We start from the raw sequence: 20,964 nt of genomic DNA, 5'->3' as shown, positions 1-20,964 counted from the left end.
TTCGTAAATCTGTGTTCATTTTCAATCAATTCTTCCCTTGAACTTTAGAACATAGAACTGTATCACACAACCATAGCAGATATTACATTCGCCAAATAAAGTCTCTTTTTGTCTCAATCTGTTATTGAATCAGACAAAACATTCCGTTTTATTTTAGGACTTTTTTCTAAATACCAGAATAACGAGATCGTTTTGGAGAGTTTTTAAATAGATTTTAAATTTAAAATGTACACAGACATGTCCTTAGCGTTTAGTAGAACTCTTTTAAACAATATGACCTGGCAATTCTAAATGTCATAAAAATGAAAAAAATACACCATATTTAATGTCAGAGGGCAGGGTGGGACTGGTTCTAATCTTTTTATACAATGTACTGAAAAATGAGTTTTCAGCTGTATATTTGGAAGAGGAAATTAAATACAGTATCTTGACTGGGAACATAAATTTGGGATTTGACCCAAAATTTGGCAACAATAATTTACCAATACAATAAATACAATAACACAAAAATCTGTAGTTGTAATTAGATTTTTTATTGGCTTTTGTGTTTAAAAAACAAAACAAAAATGAAAACACACAAATGACAGAGCTGGGAAAAAATAATCTTAGCATAGTTCAACCCTTTTTTAGGCTGCATCCTATCCAAGGAAACCTGCCAAAGACAATGATAAATTATCAAGTGAAATGTTTGCATGATTTGTTCCAGTTGTTTTCTCATGTCCCATTCAGGTAATGTGACCTCAAGTACTACGACAGCAAAGCTGAGACATAATCAAAGCTTTTAGTGTTCTACGGCAACACATGGACATAAAATAAGCACGTCTTCTTTCTTTTCTTTAGACAAAAAGAAAAAAAATGTAGGTTGGTAGCATGCCAGACTGAAACTGTAACACAGGTTACTAAAAATCTGTTTGCCTAGGAAATGATACTGCAACACATGGAGTTTGCATGGGGCGTTCAAAAGCTCTCCATTTTCTTTCAGTGGAGAAAATATTTCATCACACTGTGCGAGTGTGTAATAACACAACCCTTGGTAACTGCAAAGCATTTGTTTTATTGTTTTTTGCTGTTTTAAAACCATCTAAAGCACTTTCTTGAATGCTACATAGTGTCTGAAAAATTATTCCAGTTTCATAACTGCCCCATACAAACCACCAAACTGTGATATTCAAAACGAACTGCAAAGAAAAAACAAAGGAGAAAAAAACCCCAGCAGAATCTGAGCGTAAAAGAACATGTAAACGTTCCGACAGAAATAACCAACTTTTGCAAACTGGGAACAATTTTGTTCTTAACGAACATGACAAAGCAAACCAATGCTCGGTGCCCAACACTTCAAATTAGCTGGATCTGCAGCATTTTCTATCTCTCTGCAACATATAAACACAGGAAAACGTAGCCAAGCCACATTAATATGCATATCAACAGTCAATGTCAAAACATTTTCAATTGCACAAAATGAAAACAATCATTCGCAAAGGCAAACACAAGCATGATAGGAAGAGGGACTGAAGAAGAAACAAAAAGTGATACTCATAGACACTATATTATTATTTACAAACATCTGAACATCCTTCACAACAAATGGAAAGTCTAAACTGTACAAACATCTTCTATGAGAACGTTTGCGCAAAATGCCATTTAAAATACATTAATACTTTTGTTTTTTTCTTTCACAATGTACACGTTTCGTCCATCCACACGACAGAAAGCAAAGCACGAGCCTTGAAAGGCCACAAAAGTGCATGTTATCAGGTCAGTTGGAAGCCACTGGGAAGGAAGGACTGGTTTGACTGGGAACCCAAGCTCCCAGTCTATCAATACCCCCAAACTGGTCTGTATTGCGAGATTAACAGCTAGTGGATGGAAATCTGGAGTATATATTTGATTGACATGCAGGCACACATTCTTGAACACAAATACATCATCCACGTACTCACACGCAAAACAGGCCTTTAGATGAGGAACCTTTCAACATCGTGGCACTCCCAACATTTTCCTCACACTGTCACATTAGGTTCAAGTAGAAACTAGCAGAAGATACTCTGTAATTTTAGGAAGCAGTAAGAACCAGAACTAAGGCTTCTTATCTCATTAGGGACACAACTTCCTGTTTCCACACAAAAGTAGTAAGGTCTGGGAAGAGTCTACAAGTTGAACAATTGTGGATCTTCAAACTGTATTTTTCAGGATGATCAGAAGCATAATTCCAAACAGAGGGTCAGATTCAAGTAAACCATGTCAACACCAACCAGGGAGGTCAAGAAAGTGAGCAAAATAGATTTTGTTTTAATGACATTTGCTTCACAATCTTTTCAACACTCTGCTTCTCCCTCTTGTGAACCTTTTCGAAGACATGTTTTCCTTCCACTTAGCTTTCCATTAAAATTTTTGGATGTAGTCGTCTGAAGAGCCAACTTCTCTAACGATGAGCTTTGTGTTGTGAAAGTGACTGGTGGCTGTGAAATGAGACGTCTTCCCCACAACAGTACAGAGTTACTAACTAACTCGGGCTGCTCAGAGCACTGCATGCAAGTATATTCATGGAAAGTTGCTTCACTTTGTGTGTAACATATCCACACAATATGCAATCATCACTTTTTATTGACCCACTTAAATAAATCAACTTTTTGATTATGCTCTTATTTGCTGATATGCAACTGGGCATGCAGTGTTTATAGAAGAATGCTTGAAGTATAACTTTCCTTTGTGCAAACTAGACAGGTTGAGGTGACCTTAAAACATACAGGCGCCTTTGCCTCAAAATCAACTTCAGCTTCATTGGACTTTTCAAAAAGTAGCTGAAAAAGTGCAGACTACTGGAGACAAAAGGTGAAAAACTTATAAACTATTGAAATAGAGTAAAATTAAGCTTTGGCGCATGATGAAAGATGTCTTCAAACATTCCCCTTGTAGAATGTCTACAATAGGGTGAAAATGCAGATTTTCTTGTTTTACTGTTTTTCATTTTAAATTGATAGAAACTAATTCTTTCTTTTCAGGCCACTGAATTCAGCTTGAAGTCAAATACAACAGATCTCTACCACCTCCCCCTCTCCTCTAAGACGTTTACTCTCCAACTGATGATGCTGATGTTCTCCCCATGAGCTGCATCTTCCTCTTTCTCTGCTCCATCAGAGTATCTTCAGATTTCCTTTGGTCTTCTCTGTCACAGTTGATACCTACCATTCCGAGCCTAAAGGCTTCTTTTTCTGTTCTTTACCACCGAAAGGAGAAATCCACTCCTTGCTAGCGGCCGAGCAGGTAGACCACCACCTCGTAGGTGCACATCATAATAGCAGTGTTAGGAATCTGTCTGACGAGGTGCGTGGTCAGGCCGCGGTACAGCGCCCGGTATCCCTCCTCTCTGGGGACAGTCAGAAGAGTTTGGAAGAAGGAGCGGTACTTGCTGCCTTCTTCTCGTAGTCGCGTGCGGATCACTTCTGCAGTTTGAGGGAAAACAGAAAAACAAATTTTGTAAACACTTGACACTCCATAGTGAAATATCCCAGGATTTGTAACTTTAAGAAAGTGAATTTCTCAGTAACCATGGTCTTAAGCATAATAATAGAGCTTATTATTTTAGTAATTGATTATTCTACAGATTATTCTTAAGATTAATTGGATGAAAACATTCTGCAGATTCATTTGGGTACTTAAGTCTTTTTTTACATAATTTATAAAAACATTAATGATGCAAAGTGCAGTTTTAATTAAATAATATTTTTTAAAATAAAATAAAATAATTTTATTGGCAAAAATGCAATAACACGGGTATCTTCAGGTAAAAAAAAATACTTCTAACATCAACATGTGAAAACTCACCCTTTTCTGTTTGACTTATCAATACAGTGTAGGGCAAATGTGTTTTTTAGAATTGGATAGCAAAAGATGCTTAATAGGAAATGCTTCTGCCCACTGTTCTGTGTAGAACAGATTTACTGACAGTTTTTTTTATCTTAAATTCAAAAACAACTACATTGTTCTTTCAGCAAATTGTTTTTTTATTGAGCTTGCATACCACAGTAACAATTAATCAATTACTAAATTAGTTGATGATTATTTCAACAATTGATTCATGGTGATTAATCCTTTCAGCCCAGCATAATAATGGTGAAAAATGAAGCAAAACCTACCATGGGGATAGGCGAGGGAGGTGGCACAGGTCTTGGATGTGGCTGCTGCGAGCATCATGCCCACAAAGTCTGACGCATCCTTAGAAGTCTCGTCCTCTTCGTCCATGCTGTTGTGGACTTTGGACTCGAGCAGTTTTCTTTTGATACTTTCATAGATCACAAAGTGGATCACAGTCTCAGAGATGCCAGCGTATGAGGCTGACATCCCCCTGTAGAAACCTCGGAGGCCATCCACCTGGTACACCCGCCGCATGCACTCAAACGCGTTCACGCGCCGCTCTCCTCGGTTCCTATGATCAGAGAGGAAGTTTAAAGTGCCTTGCAATGTAGCCATAATTGTTGCAATTTCTGACATTTTTGTCCTGTTAGAACAACAAACATTAATTTTGGGAGAAATTAGGACCAAATTAAATTATGTCTTGGTTTTGACTAGACCATTCTAACACACACACTGCTTTAAACCAAAGTGCTGTGTGTTCAGCCCCCTCCATTAGCTTGGCCCAGTTTCCCTATTCTAGCAGAAAGCATCTCCACAGCATGATTCTGCCAGCACCATGTTATCCATGGGGATGGTGTTAGTTATAGGATGCATATTATGTTATTCAAGGCACAGGATTTTATTTAGGGTCATCAGAGTTAATAGAGGCTGAATCCAAAATACTTTTTAGATTTTTATTTGAAAAAACATGGAGCAATTAATCGCATGAATCATTTTACTTCCACTTCACAAAAACTAGTTATTTGTCTGTCACATAAAATGTCAAAATACAAAATATGATTTTTGGCTATAATGTGACCAAATGTGAAAAAGTTTGAGCTATAAGTTAACGGTCATGGCAAAATAGCAGCATGAAGTTAGTTTTTGTCAAAAGAAAACGTTGGTTCCTCACCTGGAGTCCAGCTGCAGACGGGTCTTGATCAGCCAGATTGGGTTGGTGGCAGTGATGGCGGTGAACCCTGGGAAATTAAGAAGAAGTCAAAGGTTCAGACAGATCCCTCGAGACGTGAAGTAATACAAACACATAAGCTGCACTGAAATTCTACACTGTGCAACAACAGAGAGAAAGCAGTTCACAAAACAGGACCAACTGGCTGTCTTTTTTGAGTCAAACCCTTTTAAAAATTAGATTATTTCAAATTAAAGCTGCTTCAATTAAATAGAATTTTAAAAATACCAAATAATGAGTTAAAGACAAAAGCATGCTCTTTCATGGTAAACAGTACTGAGGTGAAATATATTTTATCTATCTGAATAAAAACTGCATAAAAAGCACCCATAATTGTGAGTACTTTGTTGATTTTTGTCATTTTGAACAATGTCAATAGGCTGCAAAAAGAAGCAAAGCAGCAACTTCCTTTAAAGCCTAATTTTGCTACACTGCAGTAAGGTTTACTTTAAAAATCATGATTCACTATGGGCCATTAGAACTTCATCTGCAACTGTACTGATCTGAAAGGAAAACATTTTGATGCCCATTTTCCAAGTTCTTTTTATTGCACATGCTTAAGTCAAAAGATGGGGAATGTTCCCCTTAGTTTCACCAATACTAAGATGTAGAAATGCATTGATAAATTAGTTAGTGACCTGAATAGGAAAATTTCTATCTTAAACAGCCTTGACCTGGGATCCTCTTGTTGGCAACTCAAAAATCTGATCATTTTTTGCCATCAGTGAATGCACCATATAGAAACACTAACAGGTCACTTGTCAACAAGTTACTCAGGAAACAAAGTTCAAAGTTGACTAATTTTAGTATCAGGTATTTACAAATGTATCAAAGGAATCACACAAAGTTGAGTCAGCTTTGCAAAAGCATTTTCTACTGAAAAATGTCAGCTTTTCATTTAAGCCGGTTTTTATAAACAGAGAGTGAGACTTCAGCCGGTAACAGGAAGGCTGAACTCATTACAGGTGTTACAGCAAAATAGTTATTATAAGCCAATACCGGCATCTTTTTAAAAAAATTTCATAAAACCTGGTGGATATAGAAATGCCTGTTTCATGGGTAACACACAAATGCCAACCTTCACAGCTAATAATGCCAGCCATGTTAGTTGCTAATGAAAGATAGTGAAACTGTAAAATTGTATTCTAGTGTAGAGCAATGCAGTGCTGACTGTTCTCATACATTATTAATGATTTTCTTGTAAAATATTTAGATGGAATATTTCTTATTAATAGATCTTGGAGAGAAAATCAGAATATTTTGAAATATCTGCTCCTCTATTATGTGTGCAAAAACTTAAAGAACTGTAATTGGTCTAATAAAGCACACAGGATATACTGTAATTTTTTTAGTTGGGTTTTATATCTTTGTCCAATAGACTTCTATTGTATTAATAGATTACCAGTGATGGAGATAGACCTGGCTCTGTAACCTCGTGTTCTTTTTTGGGAGAAAAATTATTGCTTAATTTTACAATAAACATGTTATGTGAAGTTACATTTTCAATCAATCTAGAAAAAGAAAAAAGAAAAACCTTTTAGAAGTTAACTACAGTTCTAAAAAGGAGATCAAAACAGCTTCATACTCTGTATTTAATAATAGAACATCTAAATTGCACAATTTTTGCTATTCATCAGAAAATTATGCAATGAACCAGAGTTTCACTGCTTAGGCACCACAGCTGAACTAAAGACTATTGGATATATATATAATCAGGAGGGTAAAACAGAATGAAATTAGGTTACTGGGAGAAAGTTTTAAACTAATTAAAACCAAAGGAGATGTTTCAAATGAAGTCTGTACTTGCAGTAATGGTCAGAAATCTAATGTCACTGTATTTTTATCAAGCAAATCATTCTGTTATGTTATCACTTACATATTTTTAAGTGCTAGATTAACTTGTCGTTTTGGTAGAATATACATTTTAAATTAAATTTATCAACAGCGTCTTTGTTTAGCAGCTAGATGCAATAACGTACATTTTCTTTTGTATGCTATGGTGTGGCTTAATGTGCATTTTGTCTCATTTAAGAAAATGAGCCAAAATCAGCAATAAATTGAGGAAAGAAATCATTAATCCTAGCCATCTGCAGGAAACATCTAATGACAGAGACAGTCTAACAGGGACAGATCTAGTGTAGCAATGCAACAGAGACCTATGTGGAGGCAGCTGCATCAGAACGAATTACACAGGTCTGTTGGAGAGAAGAAGAGAAGAACTAAACAGAGGAAGAAGACAAGAGAGGGAAGTAAAATGAAGTAGCGTCTAATGGCGTGTACTCACGAGGGAGGGGCAAAGCTCCTCCAGCTCCTCCCCGCTGCAGCTAGAAGCCTGCAGATATGGGGGATTCAGATGGCGGGGGTCTCCCACCCAATCACGCAGGCGTGAAAGCTTTACAGTAAAGCCCTAAAATAGACACAGGCTTTTCTGTACCACAGTCACACACAAGCAGCAGTCACATCTACCCCAAAGCCCACCAACCTCCCACCCAAACCCACTTTCTGAGCAAGGAGATGGAGAAGAGATGGGAGGTGAGGGAGTGAGCCCCCTCCTCCCATCTTTCTTTTAGCTGTAGCCCAACTCACTGCACCATCTACTTACTCCAGCTGCAATTCATGTCTTTAAATTAATTTACACGTTCTGTTTTCACTTTATCCCTTGTAAGAAGGAAAATGAAAGTAAACCAAACTTCAGGTCTATCTGAACGGCAGGTAAATACAATAAACTAAAAAAAGTATTCCTCACAATATCTGAGTACATTGTCTGTCATATTCTAAAGTAACAAGAAAAGATTAGATGCTTATTCAAGTAGATTTGAACAGAAAGCGAGGCAGGTGGAAATGCTAACCTTGCCGTGGAGACAAACTCGAAACAGAAATCAGTGATGGTAGCAAATGATATGGAGATGGAGCGATATTACAGCTCAATCAGAATCTAATTCAGGAAAATGCTCTGTTTAACATTTTGTGATGTTACAGCCATGAACTTCTAAATATTTTGATGTGATAAAAGAAAAAAGGAAAGAAAAAACGTTCTGCAAACACCTCAGCTGTGGATTTCTACGGTGACAGAATAGCTGTGTTAATACAAAGTTTAATTCTACACAGTTGCATTTATCTATTTTGGTGGCCTCTGAAGGCATTGGCCTTAGGTTTTATTAATGAGTATCAGAGTAAGAGTGGAAAGACTAAAATGTTACCCCAAATCTTTCAGATTTTATTTGCATTAAGTGCTGAAAATTATGTTTTGTTTTCATTCTGATTCACAATTATTCACTACTTTGTCACATAAAATCCCAAGTAAATCCAGTGGCGTCTCGACAGTATTATATACACACAATATATCCGCTCTATCATGTCGACTGTGGTTTACGTTAGTCAGTTTATGCAATATTGGTATCCGATCAAAAAATAAAACAGGAACGATATTAAAAACTGATATTTATTTCTATCATGTTGCCCTTTGGTTCTGAAGGCGGAGGAGAAAAGGTTGGTCATGTGGTATTTGTTTAATTATGTGAGAGTCATAGTAATGCAGCAAAGGATTGTGGTGAGTTTAACTGAAGGAGAAAATTTCTGGCAAAGTCAGCAGCATGGTCATTTTTTTCAAGGTGTCAAAAGGGAAGAAAGTATATGTAACATATACAATATATGCAAATATCGGTTATCGGCTATAAGAGCATTATTTATATATCGGATATCGATATCAGCCCAAATTCTCGCATTGGTGACTCCCTAATCTATATGGTATGAAAAAGTTGTGCCTTATGATGCATCTGAAACAATAAATGTGGAAGACAAAAGTCTGACACGGCGCACAAAAGATAAAAATATAACTGACTGAACCAGTAAGAGCTGAACCACAGAGCTGATCAACACAGTTCCTTTTGACATTGCGCAACTCCACTTCTTTGTTTTTCCAGAGAAAGCTGCATCTGTGTATGAACATGCTGCTGCAAGTACTGTTCTTAGAGTCTCCTATGAGCCTTTAATGCACGTGTAGTATTTCCAGAGGGGTTTGACCTACATTCAGACACAGGGGACTGTTTCAGAAAGTAAGTCTGAGGTAGAGAGGTAGAGAGTGGGAGCAGCCTCTCTCCTCCAATCGCAAAGAAGCCCACAGTTCCAAGCCAGGAGGCCATAAGGGGAACTCCTCTATACAGTTAGTTTATGAAACTGGAAGCCATTATCCTGAGTCAGGGTTAAATTCAGTCAGCAAGCTCAGTTTCATAATTCTCAGTTAGTTGCAAAAAGAGCTTATTAGTGATGTGGTTAAGATAGATACATGAAATAAGTTTATAAATAGAGTATACAATTATTCAGCTATGAGTACAGGATGTTTTAAGAAATATTTGTCAAGCATTTCCTCATCTTCCTCTTTAGGAAGGTGATAAAAAACTAAAAAATTGTATTAGAGTCTTATAAATTAATTTTACTCACGTAAAAATGACTTGTATTCAAAACTGATGCAGTGTTAAAAAATTCGTATTTGACTTCATATTTAAAATTGGGATATTTTAGTCAGAATTTCTGCTGAAATATCACCAGTTCTCGGGTTACAGACTGATATCAGCGTGGACTGATAACAGCTTACCCTGAAAAGAACTGACTGAAGCAATACCAATCAGAAAAGGATGATGACGCCAGACAAAATGAACAAACCGTGTGCAAACCTCTGCACAGAGACAAGGTTAGCATTTCTTTTGTGCTGACAAAAAAAATAAAAATCAATCAAAACAAGTGTGTCTTTACCTTTAATGTGCTGCTGTAGCAATTTAAAGGGAAGGGGGAAGTGTGTCTCCTCAAGCTATAGCAAACACTATACCCTAAGAAATGGTAATACCATTACAAATCAGATCTAGTATTGATAAAAATCACCATGGTTTTCATCATACCAGTGTAAAGAAATGGGGTGCTACCTGACGCGTCCGCCCGAGTGCCGGGGGCCCCGGTTGACCTTTGGGGGCCGTGTTTTCTTCTCTATACACACAAAGCAAAGAAGGGGGGGCCCAGACCACACTGTTTAAGTCACAACTGGGAGGTTAAACTATTTATAGACGCCTCTGGAGAGGCCTCAAAATTAAAAATAAATTGAAAAAAGAAAACGATAGAGGGGCAAGGACAGGGGTTAAAAAAAAACAAACATGGAGGACAAGAGGGACAGGGGGGTAGGAGACGTGGAAAGCACAACCTAAACTTTGAGGATCATTTTTTAAACACTTTTATTTGTATAATTAAAATATACATTGAAAAGTACTTCTATCCCTTGAACTTTTTCACGTTTTGTCATGGTACAACTACAAAAAGAGAACATAATTGTGAAGAGGAATTAAAAAGATTTTTTTCTCCTCAGATAAATGTCTAACGTATGTTGTGCATTTGTATTCAGCATCCAAAGCATTTTGTGTCTGTCTCTACCAACTTTGCTCAGGAAGAGACTAAAATCACCACATTCTTCTTTGCTAAAGAGTTCAAGCTCTATCAGATTAGGAGGACAGCATCTATGAGCATCAATTAGCAGCGTTTGTTTATTGAAACACATTATTTGCATGTGGGCAAAAAACATTTGGTTTACTCTGACCAGGCACCTTTTACAATGGATTATATTTGTCCCACTACATCAGTGGTCCTTTAAGTGGATCTACTGAAACCAGACTATAAACAGTAAACATGTGCAGGAAATTCCTTTGCATTGGTGAGTAGAATGATATTATTCTGAAAAACAGGAGTATCTGTTTGCCTTTGTGAGTGTCCTCGACAGGAAGGAAGATGCGCAGCTAAACAAGCAGGAAGATAAAAATGTGAGTCGACATGAATGAGGACTCTTGTGAGCCGGAAGCTCCTACAAACTTCTCCGATGAATAATGGATTTCTTTTTACGACTTTTACATGAAGGACAGATTTTGTGAATCAACGGCTAGCAGATGTCCTGCAAACAGATTCTCTGCTGCTCCTCCTTCTATAGGGTTTGTCAATTAAAGTGAAATAAACATGTCTTGGTAGATTTGCGAGTGTGCCATTCTATTTTCAGATGCTGGACTAAACAGTGTTTTGAGAGAGATTTAAAACTATTTTACACTGATATTCGTTTTCAATATCATAACTTTACCTCTGTCTGATGTGTTACTTTGTTTTTTTTATGCTTCATTAGCCAAACCTATTAGCTGAAGGTAGTCACTTGCACTGCACTTTACTTAGGAAAATCATAGTAAAGGGGACTAAACACATATGAATGGCCAACTTTTCGGATTTTTATGTGCACAGCCATGAATCCTTTTCCTTTCACTTCACAATTATGCGATATTTTGTGTTGGTCTGTAATATAAAACCCCAATAAAACATTAAAGTTTGTGGTTTTACACAACAAAAAGCGAAAAAGCTAAAGTGGTACGGAAACCTTCGCAAGGCACTGCAAAAGTACATTATAATCAGAAATTTTTAACTCCTGAGGTTCAATTCAATAAAAGTCTGACGGCTGCTTAGAGGACATTTCTCCTCAGCTCTGTGTTCACAGCAAAGCCACCATTAAGAGACAATATTATATAATCAGAAAAATATATTTCACTATGAGTTTGATTTAAGGATGTACCATAACTGTCAAATATAACAGCATAGCAGTGAACTATAAAATTGTTATAAAATAGTTTTCAAGCAAATACATGCAAACTTTTTATTAAGATCAGTTTGATCCTTAGAGTATTAAATTGTGCTTTCTGATAGACCAATTATTGTGCATAATTAGTAGATTTTTTGACACATGAAACAGCTAGATAATGCCTTCTTATAACAGACAATATCATTTAGCTTTTACCATGCTTCAGATAAGAGGGAGGGGTTGTGCCTGGAATACTATAAACGATGACAATGAGTCACAAAAAAAACAAACGTAAAAAAGAGATCAAGGTTGTCTTAATAACGACACACAGAATATTGTCTTAATACGTTTTCTGAATGAAACCCATCAGTGAGACAAACTGCCCAGGCAGCCTGGCAGACGGTCAAACAGGCAGATAAAAACAGACGGTGACAGACGGACGGAAGGGCAGGAGAGAGGGAGCCGTCAGTACCTGCCATCCCAGCGGACAACATGTGCACCTGGGTCGAGTCTGGCTCCAGAACTCCATTCAGCTTCTCCTTGGCTGTTGAATAGGCTCCGAAGTAGATTGCCCTGCAGATAATAAAAGCAGGGCGAAAGCAGAAGAGACATTACTGGAAATTAAAATGAAACCTAATTATACATACATCCCATACAGCTTACAACAACAAAAAATGTTACTCCAACTGCATAAAATGACATTTATTAACTATAAACAGTGAAAGAAAGAGAACTAAAATTAGATCAGATTATGTTTCTGTGTGTGGTTGTGAGCAAAAATCCCATGCCTTTAATTTAGCCCTGACCTCAGCTGATCTTCACTCTGTAAATAATCCCAGGATTTAGTCAACATTTCTGCAGACTCATATTAAACCCAATGACACTGTACAGCAACTCTGAAACTCATGCCGTGAGGCGGTGTGTGAATGTCTGCGCAGCTTGTGTGTGTGCTGCTGACGAACGCAGGAAGTTCCCGCTCTCATTAGCATCAGAGGACATTATCGTTTTTTTAAATTTTCCCAAATATAAAATAAAAGATGAAAAACTGCTCTCCAACAAACTACAGGTTTTGATGCAAACTCTAACAAAAAGCTGTTTTATTACGTAATGATGCATATTTCCATTCCATTAAGTTATATTGTACATTTAAGTTGTTCTGTATAGATTGATGTTAAGGCACTTCAAGCTAATTTTCTCTGCTCTACTTAATATACTAATTTGCTTCTTTTGTATGCATCTTCCTTCATTAGCATAGGTGCATAATACTAGTGTTAACATTATTCAAAACAAATTTATTAGTTTCAAAACAAAACTAGAAAACTAAAAACTTTGACAGCTGTGGTGAGAGTCAAACTCTGCAACTAGTTAATTTAGGCCATAGGATTCAAATATCTACACTTCAAAGAGCATCTTAGACCCATCTGGCTTCAAGATGCCATTGATGGGGACTGAGTAACTCCCAAGCAATCACCCAGATTTCCTTTAATCATCTGTGTAATTTGCAGGTCAAATAGTAAAAATAATGTTGGCTTTCTTTAACCTTTATATTGCATTACTAGAAAAGCTACTTTAATCTACTTTTTTAGCTTAACAAAAGTCTGATAAATTAATATTCTCCTGTAATCCATTAATTTCATCTTGGATTCATCTTGGTGCATAACTATTTATTAAAGATAGACAGACATGACTGGCTAAATAACTTGAATATAACTGGGCTGCCACTGAATCAAATTCTGGACTTCATGTTCTGTTCTGTACTTGCATTTATTTCAAACAGTAACAGAAAGCAGACAGAACATTAGGACATGAAGAGCCAAACTACTGAATTTGCAGCCTCCCTCTTGGATAACAACTACTATATTTCCTGACCCACAGCTGACCCAGAAATGACAAGGAAATCAGATTTTACAAACTTCCAAACCAAAAAGAGAAATGGGACAAGTGGGAGCTTAGAAGAAGGTTGTAGTGACAGAGAGCACCTGAGGATAAAATGTCAATTAGAGTCTCACATGATTAAAGTACAGCAGCTGGCCAGCACCTGCTGCTGCTGCTTTATTCAGATTTTGAACGTGCCTAAGCCCTTTCCCAACGCTAACCAGATAAAGCACAATTTAGAGAATTTGTTCATTTCCGCTCAGACTGAAGCAGAGATTTCCCCTCTACCGCTGCAGCTGGGACATTCATTTCTTTATGTGTGGGCTAGCATAATGTCAACAGAAATAAAAATGCTGAGAAAGCAAGAAGACTGACATTCCACCAAAAATGTAATGTTTAGATATAAATGACGCAGAGAACCACACAGGGTTAAGCTTTCTGAATATGTTTTGTGTGGACATAAAAGATTAAAGTGACCTACTTTATCGTATCAGTTATGATATCAAACACGTGTGAAAGTTATCTACTTTTCTTTTTCTGAACATTTCATATTTTTGCTTCAGATTTGGATTGTCATATCTGCGAAAGAATAAAGCGATAGAAATATCAAGATACAGTGACCATTATTTTAATTAAAGTTTCTGCATGACTACGAAATTGTAATAAAGCCATTTAATCAGACATACACTTCAAAAATAACCTCAATCACTGTTCCAATTTGTCTTCGAGTTACTATGAAAAGCAAGCTTGCCACTTTGCAAACCATTGGCTTTAAAATGAACAGAAGAAGCAAAAGAACACACCCGAAAGACAGCGCATTGTCCTTCACATACCTGGAAGGTGCCACTCCTACAAGGTTGGGGCCAAGTCCTCTGAACAGTGAACGAGGACCTTCTTTCTCTAAGATCAACCTGCAGAAACAAAAAACATTTCATTGAGGATTAATCTTTAATATTTAACAGAAACAAGCATGTGTTTTTTAGGCAGAATTAAGCAAGTGCTCCTAAGAACTAAGAAAAAAGAAGAGGAAAAACTACCTTCTTTTAATTTGTTGTTTACATGGCCCATAAAAAAAGAAGCAGTGCAGCAGTTGTTTGCGGTTTTATTTATTGTAGGAGCAGTAAATGAGAAACAGGAGCCAAAATCGGAGCTGATTGCACAGGGAGCGACAGATAACCTACAGCAAGATCCAAAATAAATGACTGGACACGTGTTGTTGAGCAAGTTGTGTTTACTGTGATCTTGTCAAGAGGCCTCACGTGTTTTCCTCCGGTCAGTTTAAGGATTTTTCATCTGCGTCCGGTCTAACCCAGTAACCTGACTTAAAATAACATCAATTTTACAAGGACACTGATGTAAAGTACAGCCAAAAGCACAGCAGGGAGACATTCTGGCAAGACACAGGACACCCGACTGATGTAAAAATAAACCTTAAAGGTCAGCTGGTGAAAGGACTGTTACACGTTTGATTTTTTTTTTTTTTATGAAATGACTGATTTTTTCAGGCATTGTGTATTCCAAAATAATTGCACTACGTAGTTGCAATATTTACTGCAACTATTTTATCCTGTACTGTTCATTCCATACAGAAATATCTTGAGCTTTGCAACCTATATAAAGAAAAGGTGACATCACCCATTGGTAACTCGTAGGAAAACAGAGCAGTGCAGCTAACATGGAGAGCTTGGAGTAAATTTACTTTAAGAATCTAGGTCTGCATCCCTGTGCATGCTGACCCACTTTGGCTCATGTGTCAGTTATCGCCTTTCCCTCTCTCGAAAGTGCTTCCCTTTTTAAATCTTCTGCACTTGGCATTGTGTCACTCCGTTTCTGCCAACGCCTGCTTGTGTCAAGAGCAACACGAAGGATCAGTTTATGTTGGAAATAGAAGATTGTTGTGCACAAAAACACGCCCAGCCGACATGCACCTGGTTGAAACAGGGCACCGGTCCAGAGGTACTAAACAGATGAACTGAGAAAGGCAATACAAGCTGATTATTGTGCAACTAAAATTGACTTTCCTCTGGAAGAAAGCCAAGATATCATTTTTAATTAAAACAGCGCTGTTGGGAAATCAGATTAATTCTGAAATGTATTAAATGTTGTTGTTCTGCAAATGTTCTTCCAAAATCAAACCATAATGAATAAGAAATTATCATTTGAGTTATACAAGATCATATTGTCCAACATTATCAGTGGGTATGATATTGTTGCAGGCATGCATTTTGCAGTGGAAAATTCCACACACAGCTGCTTGTGAATTATGCAATATGTTTAAAACCAAGTGGCACAACAGAGACTGTTCTATGAGAGAAAGGCTGCAACTTTATTAAATGTTCACATGAAAACACCCAATTTCAAAGTGGTCGACATTAAATACAAATATCCTAAAAACAACAACTAAAACTACTCTAAATTCCCCTCTACTCTCACTTCTCCCTTCATCTTAAAGGCATCTCCCCACTACTATAAAGGGAAGAGGAATTGGATCATATTAACTCCGATGGAAAGTTTCTTGTGAACTTTAATATGCCAGTAGGTAAAGAAAATACCTAAAAGACACAAACAGCAACAAGGTCAAAGGTCTTTGACGTTTATCTTATGTAAGAGCAAATGATAACAAAAACTTGAAGGCAGATGGTTTATCATTGATGCCCTTCTCAGGTGCCTTAGTTGGGATTTTTTGTTTAGCTCTACAAACTACTAAAGTAGTTTAGTGGGTTAAAATCTATAAATAACAGTGACACAGAACGAAGAGAAATCTTCTTTAACTAGTTTTACATCAGTAAACCTTTGCAACAAATAGACACTTTTGACTTGCATCTTGATGTAACAACCTAAAGAAATATTCCACTGTTACAGCTGCACAATATTACGCATTTATGCACTAAGAAATATTTCCATGATTAGATCAGCTTTGAGAAGTCCACATTTAACCGACTCCCGTCTTTCAAATCTGTGACTCTTCTAACACTCTGATCTTTACGACTTCTGTCTACTACCAGTGTGAGATGTGGTCGTTTGATAAAGAGGCACTCCATCCAACAGACTGAGTACATCATTGGCAAGAACAGTTCCTGATGAGTGGAATAAAACATCCCACAAATACTACATTCCAAATAGTTCATTTGTAACATTATTACTGTACAATCTGATATCACAATGCCAATATATTTACTTAAGTCAAATACTTCAAGTATTTGAGACACCATAAGAAATTGTAGGCATCAAAATAAGTAGCAAATTGCAAATATCCAGGCAGAATGACTGACAAACAAATATATAAATAAATACACACGTCTTAATAATCGCAACCAATTATTAAGACTGGTTCATAATTGACTACTAGATATGTGTAGTCTGAAAAAATATCATATTGTTCTTAACTGTGCATCACCACCCACTTCCTTTAAGGCTACAATAAATATAGAATTGACAACAATTCATACGACTAATATGATTTCCCCCATACTTTTTAAAAAATCACAAAAATCACTGATGCCCCTCCCCAACCTGTTGATGCAAACTGCAAGTTAGCTTGACGAACAAGAGCAACTGCAGGCTGGCTACCTCAGCAGATAGCCTGACTAATCAGCCAGCTGATATCAGATGTTTATATGCAGTATTGCTCTAGAAAGAGGAGAACAAAATAAAAGTGCAAAATATTGTGTAAAGTATGCAAATTTGCTTGAACACTGCATCTAATTTAAAAAGTGTCCATTTTACATATTTTTCTAAGTCTGTTGATAGATTATATTATCATTACTGGGTTAGTATTTGAGATTATTTTACAAGAAGTACGAATGCCTGAAGCTTTGTGGTTTTTAAAATAAAAACTAAACCAAATCATGTTACACATCTTTATGTAAACATCTTAAAACAGTCTTATTGCCCCCCACCCAAAAAATTTTTATGCAGTAAGAATTTTATCACAGCCAAAGCCAAGCCACAAATTAGAACCAAATCATCCAGCTGCAACTAAACATTTTCCTCACTTGAGACAATGCAGGGTTCCCGGTGGAGAAACACGGGCAACGCTGGTTCCATTAACGGTGCTGAGCTGGACTTCAGAAATGTACAGTGTGATGGAAGACGACTGCAACCTGGTTTTGACCACTTCCAGGGGACAAGTCAAAATGGCGCCTACTGTACCACCACATCTAGGAGAAGAAATATGGAATTGATTATAAAACAGGATTCAAATAAGAAAGAAATCACAATCGTTCCATTCGACTCTCACCACGCAATTTAGCAAAACGAAGACTTTAAACTTTTGCTGAATATTAAAGCAACTTATCAGACAAACTCTTCCTGAATCTGTTTTTAACCCGCAAAATGCCGCATCTTAAGAACAGAAGCCTTGGATTTTGTAGCCGTTCTTCAAGTTGGCTTTTATGCAAATCATTCCAGTGCTTTACAGGGTCTGTGAAGTGTGTACAAGCTGTAACTCTGCGGTGGTTTATGCCCACATCCTGGCAGGGAGCTGCTTTGGAGAGGCACTAGCTATATTTACTTTTCAAAACACCACTACACATTCATGCCCAAAGCCACTGGTGACCCTTCACCTACTTCCTGGGCAGGGTTTGCTGCTGCATATGTGAGACTCAGAGCGGCTCTGGAAGGCGGCAGCAGCAGCCCGAGGCGTCTTTCAGAGGAAAAGAAAATCAGGCATAAATTCTGCCAACTCATGGTAGTGCCGCGTTTTTGTCAACTTGGGTTTGTAAACACCCGACAAGCAAAGGGTTAGCCGGGCTATTCTGTTATTCTGGACTCAAAGGTTTGGTGCATAGATAAACTGCATAGATAGATAGACTGAAGACAGTGGTGTTCATTCAATACAGATGAGCTGGGTCAGAAAATCTGTTCACGTTTAATGCATTTTTAATTTCCTAGATGAAAATGTTGTCAGTGATATAATAGAACATAAATTAGATAATTGTTTTTCTAAACACATAATTGTGAGTATAAGCTTAGTAGTAGAAAAAAATAGTTGTCAATGAATAAACTCGTGTTGATTTGGATCATTTTTAGGACCCAAGAGATAAAAAAAATTAATGTACAGCTACATATTGTAGTATACCAGGGTTTACATAAGGATGGTTAAATAAAGTTAAGCACCTAGGCATGAAGACTGCATCTGCAAACACTGAAAGCATTCTCTGAATCCTAATGAGGCACAGTGATAGGATGTCACCCATCTAATAAGTCCAGTCAGAATTTCATTGGTCCTAAAAATTTAATCGACCTTTGGTAGCATTATAACATGGGGAAAGTGACTAGAAATGGTAGACCAGCTAAAAATCCCAGTCAGTGTTAGCAAATGTTGAAAGTCATTAGCAACAGATCTCCAAACTTAATGTGGTCTTCAAATTAGCTCTGTAACAGTACATAGGGCTTGACTGAATGGGTTTCCATGGCTGGGCAGCTGCAGCCAAACCTTACATCACCAAGTGCTACACAAAGAGTCAGATGCAGTGGTGTAAAGAATGCCGCCACTGAGCTCTAGAGCAGTGGAGTTGTGTTCTTTGGAGTGAATGTTTGTGCCTCTCTGTCTGGCAATTCAGTGGAAGAGTCTGGGTGTAGCACTAGCCAGTAGAACGGTACTTACCAGACTATGCTGCGTCAAGAGTAAAGTTTGGTGCACAGGTGAATTTGGTGATGGACATTTTTAGCAGCCGCTTAGTTCTAGTGAAAGGAACTCTTAATGCATCTTCTAAAACATTTTTGGACAATGTCATATTCCCAACTCTGTAAAAATAGTTTGAAATGCTCCCAACGTAAATACAACCCGGGCCAAGGTCCATAAAAACATGAATGGAGTTTGGTATGGGAGAACCTGACTGGTCTGATTGACCTTAACCAACCAGAACACCTTTGTGATGGATTAGAGTGGTTAAGAACCAGGCCTTCTTGTCCAACATCAGTGTCTGACCTCACAGGTGTGCTTCTGGAAGAAAGTTGACATCAACTTCATAGTTGCAAATGGTAGGCAGACGTTATATTAAAGATATGGATTAAGAATGGGATGTCACCAAAATTCAGAATTTATGTCAAGCCTAACGATCAAACGCTTTGGTTAATAAAGTGGACTTAGTAGCGCTGCGGTTGCAGCATCGATGGAGTTTGAATGAGCCCGGAAATGAGATTCCACTTGCCGTCAAAATGTAAAAAAATTTTGAATATTTAAAAGTCATGAAAGACAAATGGCCGAGCTTAAGTTAAACCACTATTGATGGTGGCTTGCAGTGACCGTCGAGCAATTAGCGTTAGCTAATGTCGGCACTGACAGAGGTAGAAATAACCGGAAGTTTTGACACCAACGTGATGAACGTGCACTCGTTCACATACCTGCCATGTTTTGCGGGACACTCACGGGCCTCGTTTCCCCCTCACATAACATAAGACAGCTCACATTTACCGCTGTAATTGTACAGTATTGGGTTTCGGGACTTACCCTCCGGCGAACAAATGAACCAGCGTGTCCCTTTGGCTCATTCTTTAGCATGCTCTGCCTAGCAGCGCGCCTCGGGCTGCGACAGAGAGTCGAACACCGAGTCGGTTCCCGTCCCTTCCCTCCCCTCTGCTTTCGGTCTCCGACGAGATGCGCACGTCCACAGAGAAACGACCGCAAAAATCAGCGCTAGGGCGAGTCTGCGGTGAATCACGCTGCAGTGGGCCGACTCGTCTGCCACTCTAGCTTGCTCAGTGACAAATACCCAATTGTGTTCCGAGTGGAAAATATATATATATATATACTCCACTGCAGAGCAGGGAGCGTATCAAGCTGCGCACTGACACTAAAATGTCTCAGGTCTAACAAACGACTATATAGCACATCCGCGGGTCTAACTCGATTGTCTCCTCTGCTTTCATCGCTGCAGCAAAGGGAAAGGAGGCAGAGCCGATAGTATTTACTGTACCATCATAGGCTGGAAACGGAGGGTGCGATTGGACAAACTGGCTGCTGACGTCACTCCGTGTCGACTCTGATCATGCAGACTTCACATGTTCAGAACTGAATGAATCATATTAAGTCCGTAGAATCAGATTGGACTGTGTTTGAAGAGGCCTACAAGCTCATCATCTTGGCACAGTTCGGGCTAGAGGTGCACTGGATAAAGTATTCACACCCACTGAGCTCTTTCACATGCTGTTATTTTACTAGGATTTAATGGGATAATCAAAGACAAATAGTGAATTACTGCAAACCGAGGAGCAAATAATGCACATTTTCTAGATATTTTGCAAACTGAATATTTGAAAATTCCACATTTCTATTCAGTTTCCTTAACTCCAATCTACCAAAAATAAAATCCAATGTGACCTTCAGAATTCATGAACAGAGCCCATTTATATTAACCTCACTATTTTATACATCCAAGATATAAGAAGTAAGGTTTGCCACAAAGTG

At 37.8% G+C, this 20,964-nt stretch overlaps 1 protein-coding gene across 1 annotated transcript; it reads right to left on the bottom strand.

Annotated features, from left to right (window-relative positions):
• Positions 1-512: 512 nt before the first annotated feature.
• slc25a36a (solute carrier family 25 member 36a) lies at positions 513-20,454 on the bottom strand. The gene is made up of 7 exons (XM_028020119.1): positions 20,008-20,454; positions 17,549-17,713; positions 14,387-14,464; positions 12,151-12,251; positions 5,027-5,093; positions 4,137-4,426; positions 513-3,443 (listed from the first exon to the last, which is right to left on the bottom strand). The coding sequence occupies exons 1-7, from the start codon at positions 20,046-20,048 to the stop codon at positions 3,250-3,252; spliced, it is 936 nt and encodes a 311-aa protein (XP_027875920.1). The 5' UTR covers positions 20,049-20,454; the 3' UTR covers positions 513-3,249.
• Between the last annotated feature and the right edge of the window lie 510 nt (positions 20,455-20,964).

This window comes from Xiphophorus couchianus, chromosome 6 (assembly GCF_001444195.1).
Source record: "Xiphophorus couchianus chromosome 6, X_couchianus-1.0, whole genome shotgun sequence".
Lineage (NCBI taxonomy): Eukaryota > Metazoa > Chordata > Actinopteri > Cyprinodontiformes > Poeciliidae > Xiphophorus > Xiphophorus couchianus.
The sequence above is the reverse complement of the archived record's forward strand: the minus strand, read 5'-3'. Positions and strand labels throughout refer to the sequence as shown.

Bases quoted from the DNA above. Each gene is read 5' to 3' on its own strand.
- slc25a36a (XM_028020119.1), bottom strand. From the start codon at position 20,048: ATGAGCCAAAGGGACACGCTGGTTCATTTGTTCGCCGGAGG. The intron at 14,465-17,548 runs GTGAGGAAAATG...TTGTTTCTGCAG, and splicing joins GGAACCCTGCATTGTCTCAA to GTTGATCTTAGAGAAAGAAG. The intron at 3,444-4,136 runs GTAGGTTTTGCT...CTCAAACTGCAG, and splicing joins CTCCCTCGCCTATCCCCATG to AAGTGATCCGCACGCGACTA.